Raw genomic sequence first — 16,869 nt, forward strand, 5'->3', positions numbered from 1 at the left:
CATTTGGAAATAAAAACTCATCCACCGAGGGTTCTGTATCAATTTTAGGATCGTAAGTCAACGGGAAATACTACTTAAAAAGGTTGAAAAATTTAAGTTTCCAGGTATATTCCTTCATTTTATATGAAATGAACTACAAATATAAGTTTATAATGTGTTTTTTCTATGAAATATCTATAAAGTTCTTGTTTTCTGACCGAATTCGAGACATTATCGATTGAGTGACGGAACCTAACTGCGCGCTATACCATTACATTGCTATGTTATTTTAATATAATCATATGTTTTTCCTCCAGGTGATAGAGGAACCCTATCATCAGTAACGGGGACGGTCGCTCGTGTGGCATCAGTCATAGGCGGCGAAGCGGACCTGCCTTGCGACTCCCGCCCGCCCATACGAAACGACAGTTTACTACTCGTTGTTTGGTATAGAGATGATAATCCCGTTTACAGGTATGTGGAAATTATTATTATTAACTTAACTTCACGCCTATTATCCCTAGCGGGGTAGTCATAGAGAACGGAGTACCAAACGTTTTACAACATTTAAAACATACCTCTTTAGAAAATTTAAAAAATGTGGGTATAAAATTCCATAGATCAAGTAGATAAAAAGGAATAAACGCTAAAACTTTGCTTGAAAGAAACAATAAGAAAACTAGCCCGTTTAAGAAAAACTCTTTTAATGTAACATTTAAAAATACTCGCGCTCCTTTAATTCTGAAATCATCCTTCAAGATTTAAACAGATATCTCAGTCTAGAATTTTATTCGAGAAAGAACTTAATTTCTATGGAACATTAATCTTGCCGTTTCTTCGTTTAAAAACTTTTGTATTTTAATACAGAAGGATCTCGTATAATAAAACGTTAAGTGGTAACGTCTGTAGAAGACAATGCCGATATAAATAGCTACGTAAGGCTCTAAGATCTGCGAGAGGAGAAAAAAATAATAGACTTTGGTCCGTCCTGAACGATGTTTACTGAGATATTCTGAAACTGCTATAAGAATAGAATTTAATCTTAATAACAAATAGAGACCTGTCACAGAAAGGGATCTAGAAATAATGTGTTTTTCCAAATATCAACTACAAAGGCTACGACGCGACATAGAAAACTTTTATGGAACTTTTGTACTGAAATAAATATTCTTCTTTATGTTTGTATATTATAAATGGATCACAGCTTTTTTTACAGTTGCGTTTTTATTTTGTTTTATATGTGGGGTTTATACGGTTTTATTTTATGTCCACACGCAACACTATGAAACTGAATTTAGTGCGAGTGTCTACGTGAATACTCTTTGTATAAATTTCAAAGCTAATTAGAATATATATTCGACGTAAAATATATTCCAGTCATCGCCCGCAACTTTGTTTTAGTGGATTTTAAAATATAAAAATGGAAATTCTCGTTTTTTCCGTTCCCATAGGAATTTCAAGAAATTCTTTGTTACTTTTAGTTACACTCAGTAACAAGTAAGGAAGTCAACAAATTGTAATGATAATAACTACATTAGTATAGAACCGTTTCATTAAGTTATTTAAATAAAAATAAATTAAACTCAAAATAACTACTAAGAAATTGAGGTCGACTTCGCGCAGTGAAACAGAGTTTGAGTATAAACACTACGGGCGTGGGCTTAATTCCTTGGTGAAATAAGTTATTATTATTTTCTAGTATGAAACTGTAAGTGAGAAAAAAAACTTTTCAAATTTAAAAGTTAAAATATAAAGTATCCATTATACTGACTTCTAAGCTTACATCTTATGTTATACATGTCTTGTTTAGTTCCTTGTGAAAGAGTGAAGCTTTGTAAAACGGCAATGTTACTACATTCACGACGCCTACAGCTATTAGCGTCCCCTGGAGTTAAAGTTATTATTGCCTCTGTGTCATACATTTAGCACTGAGTGATAATAATTATATTGAGATTTTTTTTTTAGATTATTATTTATTAAAAATATTGTAGATAAATTAAATTATTTTAAATAAATTAGTAGATTAATAAAGTGTAAAAATTACTTTTTACTGTCTTAATCGGGAACGGAGTCTCTCAACATTATGTTCTCATGTTCTCTCTACCCACCCTCCAAAAATATATTTTTATTTGAGAAATAATATTTAGGCTTAATTTTATATAACACTAAGAAATACTTATTAATTATTACCAAACACAAGAATTTCTAAATTTCATAATAAAAATGAAATTTCACTAATTGACAGTAATTAATTCAATAAGCTTTGAAATATAATATTATAATTGCGTAGCCTTCACAGAACTGTGATCTCTCACAATTAGTAGATTATAAAATTTATTGTATTTTAATATTTTTTTTCTAAAATAAAAAATAATGAATGAGATGTTGTCATAATTATCTTGTCATTTTAGTTTGATCTTTATACTTGCAAAATAAAATATATAGGTGAGGTCAGTCGTGTGGCGCAGGAGCACCATCGTGTGCCTGTAAACACGGTAGATTAAGAAAATAAAATTATTTTTTCCCCCGAGTGGGAATCAAATCCACAATAACTCGTATCATTCACTTAATAATAAAATAAAAAAGTCAAACACCAACAAAACATCACTTTTTACTCTTTAATCTCACAAAAAAAATGTCAAAATTCACGATCAACGGCAACGTTACGCAAAATTAATTTCCATAATGAAAAATACTTCCAAAGAGGAAATTCTCTAAAGCAATGAATACTACATGTGTTCTTACTGACAGATAACGAAAACAAGAAAAAAAAAAGATACGCCCAATAATATGAGCCCCGACAAAGGGTCGACCCTTTTTTATATTTCGCTGTCCGAAACTCACGTAGCATAAAATTTCCGCTATAGCCTTTGTATACATGTAATAATATATTTTTCTTATTTTTTTAATGTAATTATGTCTTTTTTTAGTTTTATGCTGCCTAGTAGAAACGAGGGAACCTAGTGTTAAGACAATCCATTTCCTATTTTCCACCTAATTTATCCGAGATATTGCGTGCCAACCAAACGTGGCGTGGAATTCCAATACTCAATTGGAATTCCACACCGCGTTTGGTTCTTAGAAGACGAAAATAATTCATTTCCCTGAGTGTGAATTGAACCCATAACCATCACGCTGTAAGTGCACATAATGAGTTAATCTATTGCGCTTCAACGACCTCTTTAATTATATTTTCTTACAGATATAGTAAAATACATATAAACACAGTAATAAGCAAAAACAAGTACAATTTAAACATATAATTATTTGCAATCCATCACAATAAGTTAATTGCAAGACTTATGACTCTATCGCCGTCTCTAAGCCGCGCTCGCTGGGATTCCTCGGGATTAATCCAGGTTCAAAGACAAACGAGGTGGCTCTGGCCGCCTATTTAGCGGATATTTATAAAGCAAGACAGATGTTTGTATGTACCTGACCGTTTTGCTACGTTTTACCTTTCTTTTGAATGGATTTTGTTAAATTTCTTCTCTGTATTTCTCTATTTTCTCAATGAAATATTTACCTCATCATTACATAGCTTTAAAATCTGATATCTGAATTTAAAGTGCCTGAAAGCAGTAAACAAGATCGATTACAGATAAGTAAACACGCTAGCAACTTTCACAGTAATACAATAAAGGGTCTACCTTTGAAAACTGAAACAAAACCATTCGTTATTTACTTGATGAAATTTGGTTTAGTATTTAAAATACGTAAACGTTTTTATATAAAGCGTTGTAAAACAGTCTCTAATAGTACTCGTATATACGATAGATATGGGTTCAATTCTCGCCCAGGGGAATGGATTGTTTATGTTTTTCTGATATTGAAAGAATAGTATCTCAAATTTAGAAGAGAAGCGGAGGACAGAGTATGTTGACATTAGCTTGCCGGTTGTTTCTTCCTACACTGATATACATATGAGGAATAAAGGGAGATATTGATTTTGTATTATTCTGGTTTCGCCTTCCTTGCTACCTACCTTTCTAGATAAGGACCTTTTTGGAGTTCTCTATGTTTTTTACGTTCACATTGTATCCCGCTATAATAGGGTAGGCGGAAGTAATTTGTGAACCTAGTGTTAAGAGTCCGTTTCTCATTACGATACTTCCGGTCCCCACTTTCTGCCGAATTTTTGTGGCCTTGCGTGTTGAGTAGCCTAATTTAACACTGCGATTTTGTAAGTATTTCAGTACTCTGAGTAAGAATAGAATCAACAACCTTGTGCCCTCTGCCTCAAATACCTTGATTCTTTATTTTCTACCTATTTTAGAAATAATATCTATTTGTCTGAAAACATTCTCTGAAATAGAAATCAAACCCGCAACCGTCATGTCTATAAACATATGTTACACCATAATGCCTCATAAGCCATTTAATTATGAAAAGTATATTAAATATTATAATATTATAACAAGTAATGGGCACTAAAGATACGAAATGAAATCAACCCTGGTATTTGGTATAGCATTATAAAGTGCGGTCACTAAAATAGTTTATAACGTAACGTAAACTTAACATGTCAATTACGTGCTCGTGCCACGCCCTCGCTACATATTTTGTTGGTAATATTTATAAGTAAGGTTCCACAGGTCCACTGAATTCCAGAGGCATTGCGTGTTGAGTAGCGGAACTCAACGCCGTGTTTTGCCAGACTGAGCAAATGAAAATATTTAATTTACGCAAGTAGAAATCAAACCCGCAACCTGTCCCATTTACAGTCCCACAACAGTGTTCTCAAACTTGATTTAAGATTAGTTTCACTACACCCAGAATCGACTACCCTGCCTTCTTATAACCCAACGTTACCATATCTCCAAATGGCACTTGTCATATACAAAGTTACATTAATAAGTTATAAATAACAGTAGTTCAGGAAATGTATGAAATAGAAGTTGTTTCGTTTGCACGTTTGAATTTTCAGCTGTCGCAGTTGAAAATAACTCCAAAACTCATTTTGCGAATACAGAAACTATGATTGTGATATATTTACTCTTTTACTTTGGTGCTAACTTTTGAGACATTAGCATTAAATTATTTACATACATACAAATAAATAATGCTTTATTTATATAATAGAAAAGAGGTTTTATTTATTTTTATCTTTTTTTTTTGTAGCAGCATAGTAGACAGAGGGAACACCTTGTCTTGTCGACCGAAAAATTGATGCCCCTAAGTGGAAATTGAACCTATAACTAGCGCGTTTACATTTAGACGATGTGCCGCTGCCTCTAAAAGGCTGCATTCAACCACTAAATCATTGAAAATGAAGTATAAACCATTTCCGTCGACTTCAAAAGTCAGTATTTCCTTAGATCCTGCTGCAATAGTCAATATAATAAAATATATAAACGGGACAGCATTTATTGCGGGTCTTTTCGCTCCCGCGACTTAGTGTAATTTATATTTATTTTATTCTCACCACACATTACGAAAGTACAGTGTTTTTTTTTATATTTTTGGCTGCTTGTATTTAATATTGTAAAACAATGACTTAGTTCAATAGGTTTCGTGTAATGTATATACATATAGATGTATTTACATAATTTTTTGTAACAAAAAAAAAGTTAATTTATTATTTTAAAGTATGGTAAAACGGAGAGTCGCAAATCTGAGAAAAGTAGATAATAGAGTGTCTATGACACTAACTAAAAAACAATTCTAATCTAATAACAATCATTAGCAAATCTTTATCAACATAATATTTATCGCAATGTTTAATATTAAATATTATACCAGTTAATACAAGTTTAGAAGATATAAATTCAAAATATAATATTAAACCAAGAATTATTAGACACTCGATAACGACCGCCTTTAAAACTGGTAATAATTTAAATTCGTCTAGACAGTAAGCTGATATCATTAGCTATTATGAAAACTGATTCAAATCCTATATTTTATGGATAATTTTGTCTTAATATAGACTATTGATATTAAAATTTTATTTTGTTGAAGCCGTCGGACACAGTGGGACCGTCTGTCGTTTGAACGTCTGAAAGTACTGCTACGGTTGTGGATTCGATTCCTACTTGAGGGAATGATTACATCCAAATTTTTTTTGCTATTTAATTGAAAAATTGCTATAATTTACGGTAAGTGACAAATAGAGTTTTTGAAAAACTGAGTGTCTTGCTCTAGTAGCAACCAAACCGCGTTATTGAATTCCGCTATTCCGCCTCCGCTCCGTATAAAAAAGGGGGGAAATGAGGAAGTGTTAATGAAAGAATTGATTCTCATAAGTGGAAATCGAACCCACAGCTGTCGCGCTTACGTAATTAGACGATGTACCGCTGCATCGCAAGGCCACATTTAACCATTACATCATTGAAAGTAAAATCTAAACCATCCATGCAAAAAAGGGGAAAAATAAAGAACAGAGTGTCTTAACACTAGATTTCTTTGCATACTTTGCGGAAAAAAAAGTATAGGTGCTCGCTTTTAGGAAAAAAATAAGAGGAAAATGCGGCAATAAGGTAGTATTTATTTTTTCGTAATATTTTAATAAATATTGTGTCTTTATTGTAATAGTTGAATAACAATTAATATTTTTTCTAGCTTCACATTAAATATGAGAAACCTGGAAACCTAGTGATAAGACACTGTGTTCCTATTAAGTCCCTCCGTTCTCCACTTTTCTAATAATAATCATGTAATAATGGAACTAAGGTTCTTTAAGGAAACACTTAACAGTCACAATTTGAGAGTGGTTTAACTTCTTTTTTTCTTCTCTATTATTAATTAACTCCTTTTACTCCAGCCTAAGAATACTTGAAACGTTCGACGTTTATAAAAATAGGCAAAGGTGGACTATTTTTATAACCTCGGATAGAAAGCTTTGTGAGGCATATATTTTTAAGTACATCCATTTTCTTGTAGCTTAATCGACTTTTCCAAGATCTAATTTTGTGTTTAATTTTATCATGAATAAAATTTAGTTTTTTTTTCTGTTCAGTTCTGTTTCCGCAGGGTAATGAGAAGGACCTGGGAACCTAGTCTTGGGACACTTTATCCCACACTTTCTGCGTTGGTCGTGCCCCGATCAACAGAGTACCATTACTGCTATACCAAGCACAGGGCTCTATTGTATAATACCAAAGCAAGAAAATGTAAATAGTTCCTCGCTCCACTTGGAAATCGAACCCACAACCGTTGTTTTTTTTTTTCATTCAAAGATGACCACTGTGCCGTTACGTCTTCAACGTGAGCTTACATACATTTTTCAAGGGAAACCCTATTAAAATTGATTGCGGTAGAAATACATATTAAAGTTGAACATTAGCATTTAGGTTCCCATATTTATCAATCATTCTCAATTCTGGTCTCTCAGTAATTTATTTTATTACTATGTAAGGGTCGGAACAATGGCAACGAATCTTTATTGTAATCGTCCGAAATGTTCCAAAAGCGAATCCCGTTGGGTATTTTAATAAATGCTATATTGTATTATATAGTACTAGCGACCCTATTGCGGCTTCGCCCGCTTTTACTACTGGATTATTCATATAATGTATGTTTGCAAAGCACTTAAGATAATGTGAAAATTAATTAAACCCCTTATGCAACCCGCATTTTCGTAGTTTCAATAAGGATTTTCCAATTGTTTTACACAGCAAGGATTTTTTAGTAGGTACCGTAATTTTATATCTGTGATACTAATCTTTTCAAGTACTTATTAAAATATATTTAAATTACTATTTTTAGATAGTTAAATGACATTAAATAATACATTCAACTCGAATTATCCAATACGTGCAAACGCATCTAAATCTTCGTTGCTATAGAGGCAGGCGGGTTTTTTTTTCGATCTTGTGGTTAATGCTGAAGAGGGTATTCTGTCTCTGATGAAAAGCAAGCACTACGTGGCTGCCTGTGACGAAAATTAAATAGAATGCATCGGCCGGGAATTGAACCCGGGCTGCCCGCGTGGCAGGCGAGCATTCTACCACTGAACCACCGATGCGTGTAAGGCAGGCGGGCGCGGCGGACTCGCTTGTATAAGCATAACGTCGCGAGGCGCGTTTCGCAGCAAGGATTTTTTGATATTGTAACAACTTCTAAAGTACTTATTAAAATGAAAAACAGAAAAGACAGTTTTGATCTACATTAAATGGCCAACTAATATGCTCATTTATATGCTGAGAGTAAGGGATAAGTGAAACTTAACTCGATACAGTTGATGTGTGAACGGCGTGATGTGTCAATAATTAAATGCGTTTTTCTCTAAAACTATTCGCAATTTCGAAATATTTTAAAAAGCAAATTTTATCTTCGTTTAACGTAGAAATTTAATAAAGTATTTTAAAGGATAAGGATTAATACCATTATGGAGAAATATCCCTCACAATAAAAAATATATTGAAATTACTATTTTTAGACAGAAATATGATCACTACACGTTATCCTTAAAAGATAAAAATATGCTCTCGCGGACTTTTTTGTAGATCTTATTAAGAGGAACAATACTCCAGTACATTATTTTCATGTAGTATTTACCATTAAAGCAGCGCATGCGCGAAAGTGTCTCAACGGGTAGGACTTTAGACACATTTATCGTATTTATGTTAATTTACATAAGAATGTACAAATAATAAACTATATATAAACCTTCCCTGAGAAATACTCGACCTAATGGTGAAAACCGCATAAAAATCCGTTGGGTGGTTCAGAAGAAGAAGAGTTAGAAAGTTCAGACAGACACGAAAAGCGACTTTGTTTTATAAGATATAGGATAAGAATATTTACTTAAATATCTTTATGAGGTAATCGTAGTGCAGAAGACTATATTTGACTATAAACGCGTTGGTCGTGAGTTCGATTTCCACTCGGGGAAATTAATTATATTAATGTTTTCATTTTCTCTAGATCTGGAACAAAAAAAAAAGTGGGACGTTGAGTTTCACCATTTAAGAATGTCTTGTAAATTCGACTAGATGCCTATTCTGCTATCTGCGGAATACAGGTTACAGTTCTAATTTCAGATTTTCTTTCTAACTATTTTAGTACATTTTTATAAAGAAGTCTAATTATATAAGTCTAACCTATCACCACATGTTAAGCTCCTCGAATTATTAGAATTACCTAAATTCCTCTACTAAAATTAAAAATAAATAATTACTTAACAATTCAGTACAGTAACCCCATGATCCCAATTAAAATTTCTTTACTTGATGGACCGCTTAACTTAAATTTTGAGTTGAAATTTAACCTCTTTATAATATGAATTACACACACGGTCCACATATTACCTTTAATTTGCTCGTTTCGTCGAGCCTGCACCTGCGGCACTACGAACGGCCTGTAACAATGAATTTAAGCCTGGAATTATTAAAAACCTTTGCTGAAGTGAATATATTTAAATAAGGAGTATGTGAGCGAAAAATTTTATATGTTTTACGGGAGAATAATTATATATTTTATGAGCCCAGTCGTGGCGTAGGGGTGCGAGTGTTCGACTGTATAAGTTATAGGTTGTGGGTGCGATTCTCACTCGAGGAAATAAAAGTTTAATATTTTCATTTCCTTGCTTTGGTAGCGAAGGAACCGCGGCGTTTAGTTCCGCCACTCAACAATACCTCCAGAATACCACGTAGGGTGAGGAACGGAAGTAACTTAATGGGAAGTGACAAATTATTTGATGAGAGTAGAAAAGAAAATCTTTGGTAAAGAACAAAAGATTGTTGCAGTGAACCTCCACGTCTTACTGCAATAATAAATTTGAGTGGATTGAAGATTAGAAGTTTGACTTTATATATACTTTAACAGTAAAATATATAGTTTATAAGAAAAAAATATTGTTTTACCATAATGACCCTCGTGTACAGCAGTGGCAGCGCTGTATATGCAATGTTTGTGAGTTCAATTCAAACTGAGGGGATTGAATAATTTTAATTTCTTGGCTCTGGTAAAAATATTGCTTAAATTTGACACCCAATTTGAAAATGAAACAGCGGTTTTAAAAGTACTTATAGCTTAGTATATATGATATTCGAACCCGGGACTTTTAATTTCCTATCCAATATCGATATCCTATGTTCAAACTAGATAACTGTCGAATTCGGTTAATTATATTTAAACTTTCTATTATCACATTGCGTGTTTCTGAACTTACATAAGCGTTTATTTGAGCACGTTCCTTAAAAGTAATTTATTAAAGTGTTGTTACAAATAATTGGCTGTTTCGAGTCGCTCTTGTAGTTCACCTAAATAATAAAAGAAGAAAACATTTTTTTACATTTTTAAAGTGTTATTCCACACTAAGGAAAGAAGAATACTTTTTAGAAAATATATTAAAAATTTAACGTAGCGGGATTTGAACCAACGCCTCTGGAATCTTGAAACCATGCTTATAAATTTTTATGAACTCAATAAGAATGTATGGCTTAGTTGAATAGGGCGCGTAGACAGAACAAATATAGCGACCACCTATGGTCTCATGTGTGGGTGTCATTTGTGGGGTCCTCATACCTTTTGCGTTACCTTTCTCTGGTATCATCGATACTGTGTTTACGAAGATCAACGGAAATCTCCTTCTACCAATCTTACCATGCTTTCTTATTTTTACTGAAAAACATGAGGCTAAAAAAATAATATTTAATAAAAAAAATCTTATAAATACATACGTATACGTACAAAAAATATTTCCCTTTCTAAATAAATAGAAAACAACCACACTACCTAGTTCACAGTGCTTATTTATTAGTGTCCCGCTTATGTCACTCGACCGACATGGCGTAGCACGGCCGCAACCGCCCGCCCGCCTCATACATTTTACATAGCAATTAGTCAGTTTAGCTTACATGCGGCTCTAAAAACACATAAAGCAATTGCAAAGGCACTGCATAATGTGACATGTGGAAAAGAAGATTATCGTTTGTATGTTAATTATTAAATTAGAATTCTAGTAGGTATCTAGAATAACTAATTGCGGTGTTTGTAATTTTACAATGAGATGTGAGAATGAATATTATTGATTGTGCGTGAATGGTACGTAAGTTGAAACTGTTACGGCTATAACGTTTATATGCTATCACGACTCGATCACGGTTAGGAATTATATTTTTTTTAATTTCACTCTGCCAAGATAAAACGCGGCGTCGAGCTCCGCCACTCCACACGCATTGAAATTAAAAGTGATATTTTTTAACCTATATACGCACTATTTGCTGAAACAAGCAGAACCTAACAAGTTCTTCATTTTATAACGGAAGAGAAATAAAAAATATGAAAGTAGAAATTGAACCTATAACCACATACGTTGTCAGAGGCTGTCACGCAATGATAGTGTCTATATTCTATATGTCTTTACATAATATATGATATTCAATAATATAATTTATAGCTTTAACAGTGAAACTCTCACAGTAGAATAACCGCATAAGGCGTAGAGCTAATAACCGTTTTAATAGTCCATTTTGTCGTCAGATGTTCAAGCATAAATTGCCCTAGTTCCGATGCACTTTGAAGTATGGGTAATTCAATTATAGGAAGCTATATAACTAGTACCTACTCTAGATTGTTGTGTGGAATTTTAGAAAATATAGTGAAGAATATAATATATAGATATAGATAGGCAGATTGAACATTGTGTTAAGACACTCCGTTAGGTATTTTCCATAACTCAACCAGTCTACTAAAACGGAGAAATTACACTAATATATATATAACTCGAGAACAACTTTCGCGTTTACAATAAGAGGCTATCCCACCACATCACGACTGCCTTTAATTGATGATGTCCTGGAAAATAAAAACAAGAAATGCAATTAAGAATTGATTGATCTTTACAAATTAAACGTTTTACCTAGTAGAGACCTTATTAGTATATGTACGTACATATTAACATATTTTCTAACATAATCGGGAAATGAATCCGTAACCATCACATATACATTTAGACTCTTTACTAAATAACAATACAAAATTATCAAAATATTGCGTAAAACCATTGGAATAACTTTAAAATAATTGAAATTGCAAATTGAATTAGCGTTGTGACTGACATAGAATTGGACCGGAATACCTAATGATACTGAAAATCAGCGTTTGAGACAAATGAACTTTAATGATTTCAATGGTAATAATATATTAGTACATCTATATATATAAAATCGAAAGGTCACTCACTCATCACGAAATCTCAGAAACTACATGTGCTAGAAATCTCAAATTTTGCATAGGAGTTATTTATAGGACGTAGGTGCTCGCTAAGACGGGAATTTGCAATATTCGACTTCTAAGGGGTTGTTTTTGGGGTCGAAAGTTTGTATGAAATTTCGTTACTACAAATGCTAGGAGTCTTAAATTTTGCATGGCCGTCACTTATAAGACGTAAGTACACACGGAGACGGGAATTTCCAATATTCCACCTCTAAAGGGTTGTTTTTAGGGTTGGTAGTTTGCATGAAACTTTATTACAATAAGTGCTAGGAGTCTCAAATTTTCTATGGACGTTACTTATAGGACGTAAGTACACACGGGGACGCGAATTTCCAATATTCCACCCCTAAAGGGTTGTTTTTAGGGTTGGTAGTTTGCATGAAACTTCGTTACTATAAGCGCTAGGAGTCTTAAATTTTCTATGGACGTCACTTATAGGACGCAAGTACACACGGAGACGGGAATTTCCAATATTCCACCCCTAAAGGGTTGTTTTTAGGGTTGGTAGTTTGCATGAAACTTCGTTACTATAAGCGCTAGGAGTCTTAAATTTTCTATGGACGTCACTTATAGGACGCAATTACACACGGAGACGGGAATTTCCAATATTTCACCCTTAAAGGGTTGTTTTTAGGGTTGATAGTTTGTATGAAACTTCGTAACTATAAGTGCTAGGAGTCTCAAATTTTGCATTAGCGTTACTTATAGGAAGTAGTTGTTAACTAAGACGAGATTTTGCTAAATTTGATACCTAAGCATATAGTTCTGGGGTTGATATTGTATATGCAATTTCGTAATTACAAGTGCTGGTCAAAAATCCCAAATTTTACATACGAATTATTTTAGTGTCTACGTGCTACCCTAGATGGGATTTTGACATGGATTTTGAAACAAGTTTTTTTTTCGAAATTCGACCCCTAAGGGTGTGTTTTTCGGGATATAAGTTAAAACATCTGTTAACTATATAATGCATTTCATATTCTACACATAATTAAAGGATATAAAAGCGAAATCTGCACATAAAAAATATATAGGCCTTCGTGGCACAGGGGCACAAGGGTGTGGGTTCGATTTCCACTCGAGGTAATGCATTATTGTATATTAATATTTACATTTTTTTGCTCTAGCAGCAATTCAAAAGCCAGGCGTGAAGTTCGGCCACCCAACACGCAATGCCTCGAAAAATTTAGTGGAAAGTGGGGAAAGGAGTGTCTCAACGCTCGGTTCCCTTTGCCTATACTCTGTGCGGAGTACAGTGGGTGAAGCTGAAAAAAGAAAGATAAAGAGGCCAGTCGTGGTGCAGAAGCACGAAAGTGTTACAGTAAATGCGACTGGTTGTAGGTTTTATGTCTACTCGAGGAAATGAAATATTTATTTAAATTTATATTTTCATTTCTTCGCTCTGGTGTCGAGGCAAAGCGTGACGTTGAGTTCCATCACTTAATACGCAATGCCTCCAGAAATGGGCAAAAAATAGGGAACGGAGCCATGGGCGGAAAATAGCACCCCACTGTGCGCTGGATACAGCGTGAAGTTGATTATAAAGATATAAAAACTTAAGAATTAGGTCCATTAATATATCGATAATAGAGGCTTAAAACTACTTTTGTCTCCGATCGCGAATCATGCAAAAATGACTGGTATGATGGATGCTGGCAAAACCAAAGTGTCAAGCCTTTTACAGAATATATAGAATTGGATGCTCACCGATTCAAATGGTTCTAAGTTGTCTGCAAACATATGGTTCCAAATGATACTGGGGCGCGTGCCTCGAGATGAGAACAGTACTTCATATGAGGCCGATCTTGGGTTCTTTACATTACCAATCGGTGTTTTGTCGTAAAGTAATGTCTCGCTCTGCCGGTGACTCCCAGTGTCTTTGATACCAACTTGCTCTTGGTTTCCGTATGATCGCGATACTGACTGATAGTTATTCGAAACGTTAAAGCCCAACATGTTGACACTGGGAGTATATGAGAATAACATTTTTTTTGTTTAAATTAATAATACTCTATAAAAAAAAATTTACATAAAAGTGATAAGAGCCCTATCAGGAATGAATCCCTGTCAAGGCCAGATATTTCGTCTTTAAGTCTGTTTATGCAATTGTAAATTATTTGAATAGTTCAAATTAATACTTATATTTCTTTTTAACATATGGTGAAAGTAAAAAAAAGAAAAAAAGTAACCATATCTTTGCAATATTAACCATAATAAAAAAATTAACCATATCTTTGCGAATATTTTGCAATATACGCTCTAAAAAAATCGGTAATATATATATTTACAAAAAAAATCTTATAACTGATCTTAAATAGTAGGTAATGTAGGTTGCATTCTTTTAAACCATTCAAAATTCTTATAACAATTACGCTAATACGGTACCAAAGTTATTGAAATGTGCATATTAGAAATCACTAAGTGCGCTGCAAACATGAAATATTAGAACATAAAGTAATTCAGTATATTGAATTAATAATTGTGAAGTTTAAGCGGGCGAAGCCGCTGGCGGTTGCTAGTTTACATATAAATATATTTATGACATCCCTATAAATTATTAAAATTATAACTTTTAAAAGAAGATAATCAACAAGAAAGGAAATTTACATTGTAAAATTACAATAATATTACAGGTATTTATAAAATTAACTTTTTCTGACTAACATTTTAAACAACGAGTCGAAACATACTCGTAACATTTTATTACACTTTGGTAAACTTTGTTCAATAACCTCTCAGAAAAATGGTTCAAAATATAAATTTCCTTGTTTTATCGTTGTTTGTTTTGGATAGAAGTGGGAGTGCGGCGAGAGTCCTGTTGCCAATAGCATCGGCTATACTTTAGAACTTTCGATAAATGGCTGGGAGCAAATTATTGAAGTTGTAAGTAAACTTGGAAATCTTTTCATCAGTTCACTAAGTTACGTTATGAGTAAAAGTTTTGTCTCGTTATTTAATACTAGGGTCGGCCGCTATATCTTGTCATTTTTTGTTGGATGACGATAAAATAAGATTCAAGATTTTTTTCAAAATATTAGTTTATTTATTAGCAAATGTAAAATGTATAACACTAAGAGAAAGTTTATCGAAATTCGACAGTAACTGGAAAAATTGTTTTTTTTTTTCTAATTCTAATTTACATCTTAATCCACAGAAACAAGGTTTCGCACGACAACCATTTATATATTTTTTCAGCTTGACCATATGTAGCAGGGTAGGCAGAGAGAGCCTGGTATTAAGATTCACTTTCCACTGAATTTTCGAGGCATAACGTGTGAGTGACGGCACTTAACACCGTGCTTCGCTTTGACATCAGAGCGAAGAAAATGAAATTATTAAATATTTCATTTCCTTGAGTGGGCATCGAACCCATAACTTTACAGTAACCACGTTTACAGTCACACGAGTGACCTTAATAATTGTAAATATAAATAAAAATAAAACAAACTTCCCTGTTACTCTGAAAAAGGAAAACTTTATAGAATACATTTTATTTTAAATCATCTCTTATATTCCACGAACAAAAACAATTTTTCTACACTAAAACAATTATATTTGACCATCTTTTCTAAGTGAAACGTTATTTTTAAAAATGTTTGTTTATTTATTTAATATTGCTTGCCGTTTTTCTGTATGTAAAAGTCACTGAGTATTTTTACGTTCTTGTTTATTACCGTGGTGTCCCACAAGGGCTATTAACGAATCGGCCACGCTAATGTTTTGGTGAATAAAAAACTAAAATGAAATAGAGGTAGCTTTGTTGACTTTTACGATAATATGAGGTTATATGTATGTGGGGTTGTTGTTTATAAATAAACACGCGATATATTTTTGTAAGTCCTATCTATACTGTAGTTTAATAAAATTATAAGTAAAAACATATTTATAAGCAATTTTTGTTTTAGAGGACATTTGTTAATTTATATTATAGTAATAAAAAAAATATATATTACATATATTTTATATACAACGCTTATAGGTTCAAAATTATTAAAAAAATATAAATATAAGACTATCCCATTTCGTTAGAAAATCACGACGTTGAGACATATCACTTGCCTCTCCCCTATTAAAACAGGCAAAAAGTATATGTATTTATACATAAACAACACAACATTAATGTTGAAACAAATAGCACAGCAACAGCAACAGCCTTTACATATTAAATAGGCACCAATTAATCCGATTTAAAAATTAGCAACAGTATTCATCACATAATAATTATAGCATTAACGAGTACCGCGAATACGTTGCGAAAGCACCGTTTCACACATGAGCCTTATCAAAAATTTACATCGACTCGAAAAATTCCACTCTTTCCGTAGCGGCGCAATGCGACATGGTTTTCTGTCAAGTGGTTCTAGGGATGTGATGAGGTGCCTTCGTTGTTTTTTTGTTTAGTTCACGCTTAATTCGGTATATAGCAAGGTAGGTAGGGGAAATCTAGTGTTATGACACTCCGTTCCCAACTTTCACAATTCAAAAATTTTGAAAGTAACGAGTTAAGTGGTAAAACTCAACGCCGCGTATTTTCTTGTCACTAAAGCGTAAAAATGAAAATAAATCATTATTTTTTTATTTACGTGATAAATTTGGCGTTAAGTTACGCTACTCAGTAAGCAATGTCCCAAAAGTTTTAAATAATGTATTTCATATTTCATATGTATACAAAAATATTTAAATATGAATATTGGCAACCCTAAAAGCCTGAACATCCTAAATTGAGTG

The 16,869-nt window shown here is 33.0% G+C and overlaps 1 protein-coding gene across 2 annotated transcripts in view; it reads left to right on the forward strand.

Annotated features, from left to right (window-relative positions):
* The window catches only part of LOC146529806 (contactin-5-like), a 200,261-nt gene that overhangs the window by 94,905 nt on the left and 88,487 nt on the right, over positions 1-16,869 (forward strand). For both annotated transcript variants that reach the window (XM_085200105.1, XM_085200104.1), the window contains exon 3: positions 297-453. In XM_085200105.1, coding sequence (XP_085056231.1) covers positions 297-453 — 157 coding nt within the window. The remainder of the gene's footprint in view (positions 1-296; positions 454-16,869) is intronic.

Source organism: Heliconius melpomene, chromosome 17, assembly GCF_056956725.1.
Source record: "Heliconius melpomene rosina isolate 202511_hmr_F chromosome 17, ASM5695672v1, whole genome shotgun sequence".
In the NCBI taxonomy this organism is placed as follows: domain Eukaryota; kingdom Metazoa; phylum Arthropoda; class Insecta; order Lepidoptera; family Nymphalidae; genus Heliconius; species Heliconius melpomene.